This window comes from Diabrotica undecimpunctata, chromosome 7, assembly GCF_040954645.1.
Source record: "Diabrotica undecimpunctata isolate CICGRU chromosome 7, icDiaUnde3, whole genome shotgun sequence".
Lineage (NCBI taxonomy): Eukaryota > Metazoa > Arthropoda > Insecta > Coleoptera > Chrysomelidae > Diabrotica > Diabrotica undecimpunctata.
Window position 1 is genome coordinate 78,308,634 of NC_092809.1, and position 17,383 is coordinate 78,326,016.

The 17,383-nt window shown below is 33.6% G+C and overlaps 1 protein-coding gene across 3 annotated transcripts in view; it reads left to right on the forward strand.

The window, feature by feature from the left end:
- LOC140445513 (ATP-binding cassette sub-family C member 4-like) overlaps positions 1–17,383 on the forward strand; it is a 390,598-nt gene that overhangs the window by 321,885 nt on the left and 51,330 nt on the right. For all 3 annotated transcript variants that reach the window (XM_072537582.1, XM_072537583.1, XM_072537585.1), the window contains one exon: positions 8,309–8,648. In XM_072537582.1, coding sequence (XP_072393683.1) covers positions 8,309–8,648 — 340 coding nt within the window. The remainder of the gene's footprint in view (positions 1–8,308; positions 8,649–17,383) is intronic.

The following is a 17,383-nucleotide window of genomic DNA, read 5'->3' on the forward strand; positions in this document are numbered from 1 at the left end:
GATCAGTAAGTGGAGACAATAAGGTGGAGTAGGAAGGTACGAACCTACGATAATACCCACACATTCCCAAGATCCTACGTAGTTGGGTAGTGGTTTTCGGTATTGGAAAATCCTTGATAGCAGTTACCTTATCAGGATCTGTCTGCAAACCTTGACTATCGACAACATATCCCAGAAACTTAAGATTAGGACGACAGAAGTTACATTTTTCTATATTGACTGTTAAATTCGCCTCTTGAAGGCGAGAAAACACTTTCTCTAAAATCTCAATATGTAAATCAAAATCAGGAGTTACAACTATAATGTCATCTAAGTAATAAAACACATATGGTTCCAATTGTGGACCAATGACTAAGTCCATCAGACGACACATTGTCTGAGGAGCTGATACAAGACCAAAAGGCATAGTGACAAATTGAAAGAGACCTTTACCACTGACAGCAAAAGCAGTATATTTCTTACTTTCTTCACTTAAAGGAATTTGTAGAAATGCTTTGGATAAATCAATAGAAGAGATATATTTGGCTCTCCGGAGTTTGCTTAAGATGACATCGATTCTGGGGATAGGATAGGCATCCCTATTAGCAGTGATACTATTTAGCTTACGACCGTCAAAACAAACTCGGAAGGATCCATCTTTCTTTTTAGTTAACCAAAGTGGACTACAATAAGAAGAAGTCGATGGTTCTATAATATTTAAAGAAAGCATTGAATCAATCTCTTTTCCCAAGTCTGCTTGCCACGCTTGAGGTATAGGATATTGAAATTGTCTAAATGGAGTAGACGTATTTACCTCAATAGTGTGCGAAATTAGAGAGGTACGGCCTAATTTGTCTTTTGAAGAGATCGATGAAAATTTGGACATAATGGCCTCTAATTGTTTCTGTTGTGAAACTGATAAACTAGAGAAATCATGGATGACAGTAAGAGTGGATAAATTCAGTGGAGAAATACACAAAGAAAAATCTGAACAATCTAACGTACTATTAAATATATTTAGAAAATCCATGCCAAGAATTATGGTATTTTGTACAGAAGGTATTATATAAAACGTAATGTTTCTCCTGATATTAGCAACCACAATTTCAGTTTCAAATTTACCTACTATAGACTGGATTGTTCCATCTGCAGTTGACACTTACAGGGAGGAAATAGGTGATATGCTAATGTTAGCTTTATCTAACATTTCCAATGAATGAGAACCTAATAATGAAATATTAGAGCCACTATCCAATAATGCCAAACAAGATTGTCCTAGAATCTCAATTTGGAGATATGGTCGATTATCGTTACATTTCTTAACTAATAAAGAATTTATATCTAAGCCAGAGACTCTAGATATAGAATAGTCATTATAAGGTACTAATATAGAACTATCATTATCATTTTTAACATCAAAACTTGGTACAGATGACAGAACTGTTTCCTGGTCCATATTATTAACATAATTACACCTAACATTTAATAAAGGAGAAGATACTCTAGAATTGAGAACGTCAGAATGGAGTGCTTTGGGTTTCAAAGTTACTTTTTCCCTTGATTCGACTTGTTGTGGCGGTTGTGCTTTGTTGATGGTTTCTCTGATAGGGGACCTGACCTTGAATTGCTGGACCCTGCTTGACCTATATTTCCTTCCACGACGGTGGTTGTACTCCCTGATGGGATTGTAGACGGAGGAACGCTCAGGGTACGAGCCTCGGTCTGCTCGTTTCCCGAACACTTATAGCAATTCCTCTTGAGAGTGTTATCTCTCCCACAACCATGACAAAATATATGTGTCCTTGGTTTTCCACACTCATAAAATGTGTGTCCAGCTACATGGCAATTCCAACATGATAAATTAGAATTTAAAACCGACATGTTACGCTCCCTAGATTTCTGATGCCATGATCGATTTGAAAATTGATACGGAGTGGACGAAGGACCTGAAGTAGGTCGAGATGAGGTCGGAGGATGTGAAGGCCAAGACAGAGTTTCTTCAATTCTCTTACATTTGTCAGTCAAATCTTCAATGTTGTGGATATCCACCAAGGCTAACTGAGCATGATAGAAAGGTAACAAACCTTTTAAAATGATTTTGATTTTTGCAGAGTCAGATAAGGGAGTATATAACTTACTACACATACCCAAAATATTATTTATAAACATAGTAACTGATTCACCAGGTTTCTGTTTACGGGATTTAATCTCATCCAGTAGATCATCCTGGAACGAATAGGGGAGAAAATCAGACTTCAACTTCTGCACCAAATCAGACCAACAAGACAAACGATTCCTATTATTCATAAACCACGTAAACGCAGAATCTGTTAATAGTTCAGCTGAAGCAGCGAAAAGATCATCCTCTGAAACACCTCTAGATACCCTAAGACATTCTACACGCTCTAAAAATGAAATCACATCGATATGTTGAGTTTGACCGGAGAATGTAATACCCCATTTATGCACTTGAACTGGTTTGGAGTAGGAAAAACTAGGGACTATGTTAATTGGAGCATTCGGAGTGGATGAAGCAATAGGGTTAACTCTAGAGTCGAGTTCACCCTCCAAAGTAAGTATCCTAACCGGGACAGACCTTTTAAAGGAGTGTTGATCTTCATCAATGCAACTCAGCAAGTGGACACGACCTGAAATGTGTGCTAAGCGAGACGTTAGTCGACCATATTGACTATCATGTACAGTTCCTCTAAACTCGCCTATTTTCTGAGCTAAGTCATCGAGAGTCAGGGATATTCCTTGCTGTTGTTCTTCAAATAGAATCGATCCAGCAGAAATTTGAGTAAAACTCCTATTGCCCTCCTCCTGTTTCAAGGCCCCAGCTTGGGCGCCAATTGTTACCAATTAAATAAGGGAACAGCTAATTGTTGCAAATTAAAAGGAAAAAGCCTGAGATGGTGAAGCCAATATTAGAAATTATATAAGAAGATTTATGGTTAAATAAAATTTTAAATTAATTATTATTTAAATTAAAAGGTTAAATAACAGGGAATGTAACCAATACAAAAAAAATATATAAAGTTTACTTGAAGTACTACAATAGAATAGGCTTAGCTCAAAAGAATGAGAGTTGTGCTCAGAGAGGAGGTTGGCACATTTGCTTGCCTGTAGTAACTTAAGGTTAGATCAATCCCAAGATGATCTTGAGATGGGCGCCAGGGTGAATTTTGAATATTACTCCAATTTGGGATATATATATATATATATATATATATATATATATATATATATATATATATATAGTTATATACTAACTGAAAAATAACAGATGATAGGAAACAAATAAAATTCGGAAATGCTTTATACACTATATTAGACTCTTATTTTACTTATAACCCCCAAAACCATAATATATGTATATATACCGTTGTGATCTGCTTTATGATGTTTTATTATTAATTAATACTAATTTAATTAATCCAATTATTTAATTAATTAATTCACTAATTTATGCAGAGTCATACAAATCAATTACTATTAAAAATTCTCAGGGTGCTTCTTAATTTTACTTTAATCACTTTACTTTATATATCTCTTCGAGTGGGTTCAGTATCTCCTAGTTGCTCCTAATCGGGATAGAACAGGAAACGGAACTAACATTAAAACAACATAAATATGCACACAAATTATTATTTATTTTCAATAAGCAATACGTTGAATATTAATAAATAACTTTTGTGGGCAATTATCTTTCCCAACAAACTCCTATACTCTAAATTTAATTTTAATGACAAACTATCTATTGATCTGTTTTTTTATAATAATATCCACAAAAAAATTGACCATATAAAATATAATTTATTCACAAAAAAAAAATATCTCTTTGAAACTTGGAATCTTAGTTCGTATGTTTATATTTGATTTTATCTTTAGAATATCTTAGAGGTTTTCTTTCATTCAAATTACTTTGACTGACCTTTATTTTTTTTCACCAATGATGTCTCCTCTCGATCAAACCACAGTTCCTTCCTTGATTGATTATGTCCGGCTACCATCAAATCTTTCCCGTTCTCAGCATCGATCCAAACCGCATACCAGCAAACTACTCCTCCGAAAACACAAGCCCAAGCCTCTTTTGACCGGTACTCTTTATTCACAAATTCTCCTTTCTTTCTCAATTGTATCTCGTGGACTATGCAGACTCAAAAGAGGTATTAATCTTCTCGATTTTGATCTGCTCTCAGCTTCCACCTTTTTCACTAACACACGAAAACACTGGTACTCAGATTGACTACACGAAAAACACGTCTTCTCTTCTGGTCTGCCGGTAACATAATCATCTTTTCAATCTCCCCAGACAACCTTCCCAAACTCTCTCATCCCCCATCATTCCTTTTTAACCAATCATAAGCATTCATCTTTCCCACTAATTTTCGATTTAGAAAATTTCCAACATAATATTTAAAACAAATAAACTACTTTCACTCAAATTACTTTTCAGAAACCATTAACAATTTTGCCTTTTTCAACCGAAATAAGCTTCCAAATTCTTGTTATCTCATATCTAAATCTAATTCTTATTTACTTTCGAAAAATGTCCACCGCAAAATACAATTACAAAGTTTATTCCTTAAATATATTACATTGTCCTTTCACTATTCACTTCACGTCTTTCACGGAACAATGTTTTCTATTATGGTCTATTACAAATAAGTACAGGGTTGTATTTTAACTTATATGCCCGCGGTATATTAAAATAATAAAAAAAATTCTTTATTCTATTTCTGATTGATAAACTGATCCATAACAATACTAAACAATTACTAAAATATATGACCAAAAATATATATTTACAAAAAAACAGTTGCCTAAAACTATGACCCAAACTATAATTGTATACAAAAAGATTGATCTACACAGTCCTCTAACAATGAGGTAAAGGAGTATGTTAATACTGCTTGCATAACTCACTTGGAATAAATAGTAATTATTAAAATAACATAAAAAAAATGAAATAATGATACCAGTTAATAAAAGGCAGTTAAAAAAAATGACAATAGAGTTAAGACACTAAAACAGTACTACATCAATTTGATATATGTGAAAGTACATAAGAATTACCATAAAATTGGATAATATATCCTGACAACTTATTATAAGTGTTCTATAAAATATTAATAAATAAAGAAATGCAAAGTAAATATGAAATAATAAAATTAAGACAAGTAAAAGGATTCAGCAAGGCGAAGGTACTACCAGAGATTGTGCACAACACTGTTTCGTAACCCACTCAGGCTGAAGGCCTAAGTATCCAAGGATATAGGTATATGTTATATAAAAAAATTAAATTATTATTAAATTTTACATTAGTTGTACTTAATAACTATATGGGATGGCTGCTGCGAAGGGGTTTCCTTCTTCAGCTGCCTGATGTCCAGATAGAGGGTAGTCTCTGAAATGGCTCAGCCTATGTTTGTGGTAGAAGCCTGGCAGACCAACCAGAAAATTGCAAATTAGATCTTTTCTTTTCCTTAACTTAACGTCCAATTCTTCCCCAAATCCCAAGTACTTCCAAAAAATTTAAAAATTATTCCTTCCCAAATCCAAAACTAAAGGGTCCCAATACTTCAAGTTGGAGCCGGCAGGCTACAAGATAATAAAAACCTGGTTATTCTATGTTCTTGTACTTCATATAGTTTTTGTTCTATTAACAAAAACTAGAATATAGTTGTCATCAAGTGACCTTGGCTTGAATATTTAATAATATAATAATAATATTTAACAACTAAATAACTTCTTGCCACAAACAAAAACAACTCTTTACATTTCCCAAAAAAAAAATCAAAAGAAATAACTTAAATTTTCTTCTGTTTCCCAAAGATCCTGCCTGCCGTTATACACTTATCAACTTCCTTCCTTGAAGTTCGGTTCTAAAATGAACTCATAGGTCAGAAGTCACTGAAGTCAGAAGGTTAGGTTCGTTCCCTTCTTCTTCAATGACAAGGGAATCGATTCTATTATCGCCTACCTATCGATATATTGGACAGTAATATAAATTGCCTACTTTTACGGCGGCGAATTAGTAGCTATGTAGGAATTCGGTTTCATTATTTGAAAGATTTTGCTAACGTTTGAAGTGTTAGACTATTAACGATCGTATCGTTACATATTTACCCCTGTTTATATTTCAAACTAACTAGTTTAACTTGTTGTTTTAACTACCTGCAATATACTGTCGTCGATTCTGCTCTTGTATAAAGTTATCAATCAATAACAGATAATAAAAAATACAGTAAAAGAAAGCGTGAGGTCCTTTAACATTCGATAAAAGAGAAAATCACAAGGACTCCCGTTAATGATATAATCCCATTGAATATTCTCTAAATATGTATTCTCGATAAAGTTTTTTCATACCTGACGACTCGTTAATGATCTAATGACACGCTTGAAGTAAAATTCGCAATCAGCAACCAAGATCTTGACATCGTTTCCGAGCGACTACTTATGAAATTGAAGAGAACAGGCAAGAGACAGCAGATTTATTTTACAGATTAACCTTTATTCACTTTAAAAGGGATTTGTACTCTATTTTAATTCTCGACAGCCCACTTCAGTGTCTATTCAAGATTGACATCAACGAAATAAAGAGAAATGAGGATATAATTATTTAAAATATCTGTTGATTAAGGTCGGAATTAAAGAGTTTGATAAAATCTCATTAATTAGTTAAATTCAGAAGTTGTGGTAGGAATCATGAGATTAGCAAAATTACATTAATATTAGGAAATAATCGAATTTCACAATAAATGTGAAAATGATAAAATTTGTTATATTCATATAATCTTTCTAGGCCAGACATTTCACGATTGATGTTTTTCCGATATAGTAGGTACTTAGACAGCAATAACACATTTTTTCTTTCAAACGCAGTCCTATTATTTCCTCCATGCCAGTTTTTGCCATGCTTTCATGACTCTCCTGGATTATCTTTTTTGGAATTTTGTCGAAATCCGTTCAAACGCAAAATGTGCGCAAAGCTACTGACCACGCAGCTTTGAACAGTCTGTCGACAATATTTGCCCAAAATGTCAGTGATGCAAATAAAAGATCTCAGTGTAGACTTTCTACAGGCGTTGTTCTGTAAGCTCCTAGAATTATTCCTAATAAGGTGCTGTGTATAGTATCTAGGCATTTTAATATTGAAAGCCTTTTCTACTTAAGTTATAAGTTAAGTACTATACGAACAGTACATTACAAAATTTATTCTATTCACACTCCATCTCAATAGCATTCTCAAATACATCAAGTAACATTCCACTCTGCAATAATAAAATTTAAAGAACCCAACTTCCTACACATATCTGCTTTCCATATTCCATGTACCAAATGTTGAAAAAATATAAAGGGCAGTGGCGGTTCGTGGCCTAAAAAAGTGGTGAAGATGAGGAAAGCTTGCCGGAGCTAAAAGGAGTTTTAGTACCTACGTCGCGTCCAAATCTCATTAAAAATTCGTTAAAAAAAATGTAGAGAGTTTAGGGCCCTAATAACTTGAAAACAGTTTTTTAGAGCACTTATATAGATACTTTTATAAAGAAATTTTTAAATAAAATTTTTTGTGATAGGTACATGGTATACAGCCAACTACAAATATTTAGTTTCTTTGTGAATTAAAAATAACTTTGGTCTCAGAATCTACCCTTGTGGTGTACCATTTAATTGTTTCGTGGTTAAAAATATTTTACCGGAAATACGAACCTGGAATTCTCTTCGAGATAAAAAATTGCCTATGAAATTTATTATATTGCCATTCAATCCTCATTGCTGTAGTTTATTTAGGATGATTGTATGGAATGCAATCAAAAGCTTTATTAGTTTTAAAATTAATTGCTAGACATTTACCTTTAGTAGCAAATGCTTCTTGAATATGACTTTATGGGTCGATAATATTATCAAGTGTGCTTATGGACGGGCGAAATCCGGATTGTTCGGGAATCAATAATTTGTGAGTTTTCAAAAACCATATTAGTTTCTTATTGATTATTTTTTCTAATAGTTTGCGCATGGAGCAGGTTAGGAACGTTGGCCTGTAAGATTCAGATAAAAATGAAGATTTGTTAGAGTATGGGAATGATTGTTGCTTTTTTCCAAATTAGGAAATCACTATTGTTCCACATGTGATTAAAAATGTCAAGCAGGGTTTGTTTCGCCGTTTCTGGAAAGAGTTAACATAATTTTTTATGCATTTTCTAAAGGTATACTTTCTATAAGGTATTCAATGATAGAATAAAACTATATAAATTTATGATATAATGTTTATGATATATTAGAGCTTTTTGATTATTACTTATTAATATAATCTCTCTATTTTCAGAAAATGGAATTCCCATCTATTAAAATGCAACAAAACCAGAAAAAAACCGAGCCTTCTGAAAATACTAGTGTCCACATTTTGGCCAGAATACTTATATCTAGGCTGTATATTAGCTCTAATGGATCTCTTAGTTAGGTTATCACAGCCCATCATGTTGGGTAACATGTTATCGTACTTCAAACCAGGAACAGAGACTACTAAGGAAGAAGCCCTTTGGTATGCAGGGGCTGTAGTAGTTCTAAATGGAATAAGCGCTTTATTAATCAATCAGTATATCATGAATGCCTTTCATTATGGTATGAAAGTTAGAGCAGCCGTTTGTTCCCTGATATATAGAAAGGTAAGGTATAAAATATACTTTCTCAATATCTTTTGCTTCATGTGATTTATATTTGCACCATTTATATTACCACATATTTATTGCAACATTCTTTCTTTGGATACCCTTCAGTTTTTGGATTTTCTACAACTTAGTTCGCTTTCTTTTTAACAATCCTATGATTTTGAAAATCGTTGTTAAATCTATGAGGAAACATTAATGAAACAAATGATTATACCAAAGAAATTAGAGTTAGAATATAAAAGGCTAGAAGTGCATTCAATAATATGAAACAAATATTATGTTGTAGAGACCTTAGAATCTTAGAAAAGGAGTACTAAAGTGTTATGTATTTTCTGTTCTTTTGTATGGTGTGGAGACATGGACTTTAAATAAACAATGTCTGAATAAATTGGAAGCATTTGAAATGTGGAAATATCGAAGAATGCTGAAAATGTCTTGGACAGGCAGAATAACCAATGAAGAAGTACTAAGAAGAATAGAGAACAGCAGGCAGATACTGGATTCCATCAAAATAAGAAAACTACAATATCTGGGTCATATAACACGTGGTGACAGATATGAATTACTTAAACTAATAATGCAGAGAAAGATTCAAGAAAAGCGCAGCATGAGTAGAAGAAGAGTGTCCTGGCTGAGAAAACTAGGACCAACTTAAAAGTGGTTCCGTTTGAGGAAAAACTTGGAAAAACATGCCCTCCAAACTAGGACGAACTTGAATACGAGGGGCCTCTGAATTAGGATTTAGGATAAACTTGGATGTGTGGGGCCTCCAAATTAGGATAAAAGTAGCCTCTAAAATAAGACTCTAATTAGATGAGAAAATACAAAATAAAATATACCAAAAGAAACGATAGATACCAAAAATAATCTTCACCTAAAAGGAGTCTGGAACATACATAAAATGGTCGTTCGAATCTTGATACAATACGGAAAATAAAAAGAATTGAAGATGTTTGCCTTTTTATCGGAAAATATTTAAACAGACAAAGTAACGTTACTTAGCGTTTTCTAGGCGGTAGGATGTTTTTGACCTAACGGGATATTTTTCTTTACTTCGGTACCTTTAAAAGGATTATTGCAGCGTGTTTGAAGGGATCAGTTTGAATATATTCAAACAAAAGCCATAAAGGGCAAGTTAGTCAAAACAGATAGCTGAATGATATATAATATAGGGATTTTATACAGCAAATTCGCAATAAAGTCCGATGAAGCAAAAAATATTTAGGTAAGAATTACACTGCTCTACTGAGTGTTTTACAAAATTTAGTAAAATAAACGGAAATTATACAAAAATTTAACGGTTTTCTGTAACTGGTAAAGGTCACCTGGAGAGGAAAAAAGTTTAAGGTAGTAGTTTAAAATGGATCTACGGCGTTAATTAGAATGTGGTATATCGGATCGATCTATGGATGAGCAAAAGTATTTAGCAAGTGAATGCAGAGGTTCATTCGGTCATTTATGTTGGCGAAAAAAAGAGAAGTCAGCTCTTCAATGGTTTATTGAATGCGTTTCGCTTTTTTTAATTTTTTAAAAGCTTCTTTATTAATAGTTTATTACAAATATAATGAAGAACTTTTTAAGTAAACACCTTACCATACTTGCAAAACAATTTGTAGTTTTTCAGATGTTCTAGAAACTGTAAAGTAAAGAAACTCGGCATATAGAGCAAATATCTTAACAAAAAAGACAACTAACTACAAGGCATTAAAATCCATTAATTTAATTGTCGGGTGAATTTAAATTTTACTGACGGCTTCATTTGGTTTTCTTGTAGTGACAACCAAAAACACTGCCTCTTGCTTGTTTAGAAAATAGAGTTAATTTAGAAGAGAGTGATAAATCTGGTTCAATTTATCGATGTCAATTCGTTTATTAAGGGCTGATGGATGTTTAAGAATATGGCTCATTTCTAGGAGGGATCTCTTATGATAATTTTGTTTTTTGGGCCAGTATTTTGACGTTTGTGAAGTCCATTTCATGTTTGGTTAAGATGGCATGTTGTGGTAAGGCACAAAAGGGTTTGAAAATTCTAATGTCGCTTTTATGAGAAGTTAGAAGACATTAAAGTAGCAGACTTTTTTATTCAACATAAACTCTTTTTTTTTGCCAACTTAAATGGCCGAATAAACCTATATGCCCCTCTGCCCACTGATAATTTATATAACCTCTTGTAAGAATTATTTTCAACAGTTGCTGCTGACAGACTAGGATTAGAAAGTATTCAGGATTCTACTCTTTACATAAAAATTCTCATATTATTTCGAGTGTTTATTGTTTAGTTTCATTTCATTTAACAAATTCTAATATTCTTCACGGGCCATCGAACGGACTAATTCAAGCCTTTCGTGGTCATAGAGTCGTACCCGCTTTTTGCATTTTTAGCTAAAATGCGAATACATTAAAGCTATATAAAAAATTAATAGCCTATCTATCATATTGTCAATTTATACATTTACAGTAATTAGTTATAATAATCTGCATAATATTTTGTAGTGATTTATCGTATAAACGGATTGCTCTTTGATGTGGATGTTCATTTCATAAGCCACGCAGTTTGAATGCTGGGGCGACCGTAGCGTTATAATTTAAAATTTGTAAACAAATCTGCATCATTTAATTAGTTTAATTCTCAGCATTCAATTCGACTACTAGTTAATAAATAGTATGTACATCCATTAGTTATAGGTCTAATACGAAAATAAAATACTACAGAGACTATTGGGTGGTCCAATAAGCCGATCTCTCGGCTATATATCAGAAACTATTTATGTTATAACTTTAGGAGAAAAAATTCCTTAGTAAAAGTGGCCAAGAGAAATCGCTGGAAATAACTTTTAAGTTTCTGGATTAACCGCTAGAGGGCGTAACCTGTGAAGAAAAATTTGGAAAGCAGTTTTTTGGTTAGTAAACTAGAAAGAGATCTGAATTTTGCAAGTACTTTTTTTAAATTTTTTCAAATAAAGGGTGGGGGAGAGTTGGAAAGTATTTGTGGATAAATACCTATAACTTTGGTTTGGATCAACCGATTTTAACGAAATTAGTGTCATTAGAAAGAGTGTGGATGATTTAAGTTACATCTACTATAAAACAATTGCATTTAGTTTTAATTGTCATGATTATAGGGTACTTTCGAATAGAAAAGGTTAAAATTTGTTTTTCTTTAAAATATTTAATGGAAACACCTATTTATTGTAAATTATAATGGAACTGGATTAAATAACAGAAGTAAGTATAGTATTGGCTCACCCTTTATTATGACTTAAAATTAAATGTGTGAAAGGTCATACAAATATCTCGATCATTAAAACTTAATGTCCAATTAAATGTTCAAATTGTTTTCCATCGTTGTACACACTGTAATCTTTCGCGCGTAGACATAACAGGTGTTTCAATCTGAGCTGTTGATATACTATTTATTGCGTTTATAATGCGCTGTTTCATGTGGTCTCGCGTGGTTGGTCGAGTTTGGTACACTAAGTCCTTCAATCTTCCCCACAGATAAAAGTCCAGACATGTTAAGTTTGGAGATCTAGCTGGCCATGAAAATATACTTCCCCTTCCAATCCATTTATTTGGATAACTTGCATACAAATAATCTCGAACTAGTCTGGAAAAGTGCGCAGGACACCCATCATGTTGTAATATCATATCTCTTCTTGTTTGTAAGGAAATATCTTCCAATAAAACAGGTTAAAACAACTGATTTTCCAGAAAATCCAAATATGTTATACATTTAAAGTTCTATCAAAGAAATATGGAACTACGATCTTTCCATCAACTATACCACACCAAACATTAAGACTCCATCTACCTTGAACGTGCACCTCATGTATCCAGTGCGGATTGTCTTCAGTCGAATAATGCATATTATGGAGATTAACACCACCCGCATGATTAAACGTAGCCTCGTCTGTCCACAAAATCTTTGACATGATATGCGGTTGTTCTTCTAGCAGACCTAACATCCAATTGCAGTAATCCAGCCTTGCATCAAAATCTCTCTCATATAAAGCTTGGTGGAGAACTACAAGATAAGGACGCAGTCTAAAAAACAGAACAACAAATATTGGTGAAAAAGAAACCACTATATTTAGTAAAACTCAAAAAATTTTGAAAAATCCACAATTGTTTCACAAGATAAATCGTGCATAAGTATTTTTAAGAAACGGATAAAAGGATAAAAGCGCCGTGTTGTCGTTTTTATCGGAATATTAAAATAACAGTTAAATCTAAAGTTTAAAGGGAATTCCAAGTTTCTGACCTAAACGTTCACTTTATAATATGAAAAATCAACCTGTGGTGTTTTAAAATCCTTAGAACAGTAGTTTTGCGTATGTTTAATTCTATAGAGATTTGCTGTACTTACCTATTTGTGGAATCTGTTGAATTAAAGCAAGAACATTAATTGAATTATCTTCGGTCATACCTCTACTACGTCGTTTAAAACAAGGACGATGAAAACTACCAGTTTTTCTTAATCTTATTGCCTTTCTTTCAAATACTTCTTTGTCATAATGTCTCCTGTCAGAATATCTTACAGAATATACGTGAGGCAATAGCGGCATTTTGGTGACATTTGAAATAAACTCCAATCATATCATACAATTCTGCATTTGATATACTAATCACAAATTATTAGTATTGATAATTAATTACTAATATTACCAATATTAATATCTATTGAAAAAAGTGCAATCTTCAATTCGAATTATAATATAACACTTCTTAACAATGTTTTGACTGCTGTCAATAAATAAACAATATGAACTCCCCGTCAAGTTCATTGTCGTAGCCTACTTAGTTTCGAAAAAACTATTTTTAATCATATGAAATAACAATGATCAAAATAGATATCAACATTAAGATTCTTCTGCTACAAAAAAATTTAAAAGTACCTACTGACTTATTTTTTTAATTTAATCTATAATACCATAACCACTTCACCCAAATCAACATGCATATACTTCGGGAAGATCTACCGATTCTGCACTTCATCATGTAGTGGGAAGAATTGAAAGATCGCTGGATAATAAAAAATCCACCCTAGGTACATTCATAGACATTGAGGAAGCGTTTGATAAAACAAACATTCCCAACTATCACCCAACAGCTCAACGTCAGGAATGTTCCCCTGGCCATAAGCGAATGGATATTCAGTATGCTCTCTAATAGAGCAATAATCATAAATGTAGAAGACGTTTCTGTTAGAGGCATGGTTACGAGGGGGTGTCCACAGGGAGGGGTGCTATCATCACTACTCTGGAACATAGGTCTAGTTACCCTGGTTGACCAACTCAGCAGCAACGGTTTCTACACAATAGCCTATTTAGACGATATTGCTGTCCTGCAAAGCGGTAAGTTTGAGAACACACTATGTGAGAGATCACAAGTTGCTCTTCGACTAATAGAAACATGGTGCAAGGAACACTAATTATCTATAAATCCTAAGAAAACAGAGATGGTCCTTTTTACCAGGAAAAGAAGAATCACGGGCTTAATACCCCCAACGATTCTAAACTAGGATGCGGGATATACTTCAGATCACTGAACCTAAGAATAAAGTGGGGTATGGGCAAAAATGCCAGCGTAGTTCAGACAGAACTGACTGGTATCTCCATAGCCGCAAAAGAGATAACCCAAAAAGGAATAGCAGGGAAAAATATAATGATCTGCACAAATAGCAGACAAGCGCTACTAACCTTGAATAGACCACGTGTCACATCAGGTTTAGTAATGGAGTGTCACGAGTCACTAACTCAAGCTTCGGATGGTAATACCATCGTCCTGAGGTGGGTTAAAGGACACAATAGGAATAAAGACAACCGCATTGCTGACCAATTATCTAGGAAGGCGGCAGGCCTAACACTCTTAGGACCTGGGGATCTTTTTGGTTGGTCAACTACAACAATCGCGGAAATTGTCAAATGTCACTCCCATACGCAAACCGTAAAAAGATGGGAAGAAAGGAAAGGATGTAAACTTGCCAGGGTAACACTAAGTAACCTTGAAGAGTCAACATCAAGTACTTGGGAATGACCAGGAAAAATCTACGTTTGGCAGTTGGTTTTTTAACTGGTCATTGTCAACTAAGCAAACACCTCCACACACTGGGGCTAGCAGACAAACCTCTATGTAGGAAGTGTGAACGAGAAGACGAAACTGTAGAGCATGTCCTATGTGAATGCCCAGAGTTAATACGAGAGTACGCATTCGGCGAGTCCTGGCCCCCACCTGCCCACATAAGAGAGATGTCTCCTGGTGACTTATCCACCTTCCTAGAAATGGCAGGATGGACAATGAGCTAAGGGTGACAGCTCCCTGGGAGGATGCACAATGGGTTCATTGTGTCCTAAGTGCTGTGAAACTTAACTCGCCCTCCCTACTCTACAGATACAGATAATGTACAATAAATAGGTGTTTCAATTAAACATTTTGAAGAAAAACAAATTTTAATTTTTTCTATTCGAAAGTACCCTCTACATATGACAATTAAAACTAAATGCAATTATTTTGTAGTAGATGTACATTAATTCATCCACACTCTTTCTAATGATACTAATTTCGTTAAAATCGGTTGATCCAAACCAAAGTTATAGGTATTTATCCACAAATACTTTTCCACTCTCACCCACCCTTTATTTAAAAAAATTAAAAAAAAAGTACTTGAACAACTTTGTGCAGAATTTAGGCCTCTTTCTAGTTTACTTATTTAACACTTGGTATAATTGGGCATATTTCCCAAAAAACTGATTTTCAAAGTTTTCTTCACAGGTTATTCCCCCTAGTGGTTAACCCACAAACTTGAAAGTTATTTCCAGCGATTTCTCTTATGTTCGCAATGATAAGGTGGTAGACGCAGAACTTTGACACCATAATCTTTTGCAGTTTCATCTACAGCATATTTAAGATATTCAATTTTCCTTAACCGTGCAATGTCAAGTAGCTAAATTTTGAGCATTGATTCTTCGTATGCAATCCCCTTTTCTGTAAGCCATTCTGGAATACTCCCTTTCAATTTCTTTAATAATCACCTGTTTTTTTTTTTCGACTCAAATTGAAGAAAACCATCATCAAGAAACCCTGTATAACTTCCTATATGGGTGACGATTAAACGCCGTCCCTTTCCTGATGGAGCTTTTAATCCTGTATATCAGCCTTCTATAAATGCTTCGCGTTTACTTTTGACATTTAAATCTTGCCAAACTTTTCCAACTGTATGACCTTTTCCAACCTTGGTTAATCCAGGTTTCATCCAAATAACATATTTTGCGTCCAGTGCTGCGAATTTTGCGTATTTCTTCTAAATATTTTCTTCTCCGCACAATAATTTTATTTTTTTCTAATAGCATACTTCTTCTGTTGAGTTTTACATATCGAAAGTTCATTTCACGCATGGTCCTGGTTAAGACTCTACGAGATATCTTGGGTAAGGAGTCATCCTTTTCGAGCTCTTGAGAAATATTTTTCAGTGTTGGAATTTCACTCCGAAAATAAAATGAATAAATTTTTCGACGTATAATATTCCTTGTCTCGTCATCCAAAACAATGCTTTTCCTACCTCTAGTTTTACCTTTTTCTTGCTTTTTATTTTCCGATGTATTTTTAAGTACACGATAAATACAGCTAACGGATACTTTTGTTAAACTGCTACAAATGTCGACCGCTTGGCTAACATTTAATTCCATTTTTCTGCCGAAAATTCCTTCATAAACGTTTCGTATTATTACCTTCTCTTCGGACGTTAACATTTTCCGTCTCTTTTGCGGCATTTCATTTTTGGAATCAACATGAGAATTTTGCAGTCTTCTCTTGGAACAACTCGGTTTTTCGTCCAACTCCAATAAAACTCAAACCAAATAATCACAGAATATAACTAAAAATTTCTTATAAAACGACAAACTATAACACTCGTATTATCAATAACACGTTTTATCAATAACACAAACTTATCGCATAAAATACCCTACCCTCAGAAACGCCAATGTAAATAACCTATTGTTGATGGGCACTCGCTCGACAAAAACTAGTTTTACGGTTTTCTGTGGATCTGAATTGAAACGGGGTTCCGTCACTAATTCCAAAGTTGCCAAACGATTGAAAAATATTGTTTTAAAATATCGATTTTTATTTTATAAATTTAAATATGTAACGAAACGGAACATATAAATAAAATTTATTTCATTACAATTTTGTGCTTAATTTTTACTATTGAAAAAATCAGGTTTTTTGTATTTTTATGACGGTAATAATCGCTGCGTGGAAGAATACAGGTTTTGCATGACCATAATTACTACTTGTGAACAAGAATTGGCTACACTGTAAGACAACTTCTGGTCAAGTCTACTATAGAGAAGCACAAATAAATATACTACTTTATATATTCTGTAATTTCTTATGAGGAAACGCAAATTGCAATCGAGAAAACAGGCAGTTTTCGAGGGCCGCTGTGTACATTTAAATTTGAGGATATTCGGCGTTTAAACTATGATATCACTCTTCTAAATTGAGGGTTTCTACCTTAGTTATTTTATTTTCAACGATAACCGATAGCCCGACTGATTTTTAGTTTTGTAGTAGTCTCTCAGATCAACTAATCGTCCTCGTCGACGTAAAGTGTTCGTTGCTCCTCTGTTTACATCTACACAAAACGTAGTTTTTTTGAATCAACCATCAACTAGTTGGCTTACCAGTGAGAAACCGTAGATTCGTAAATGATAAATAATGATTTAAAA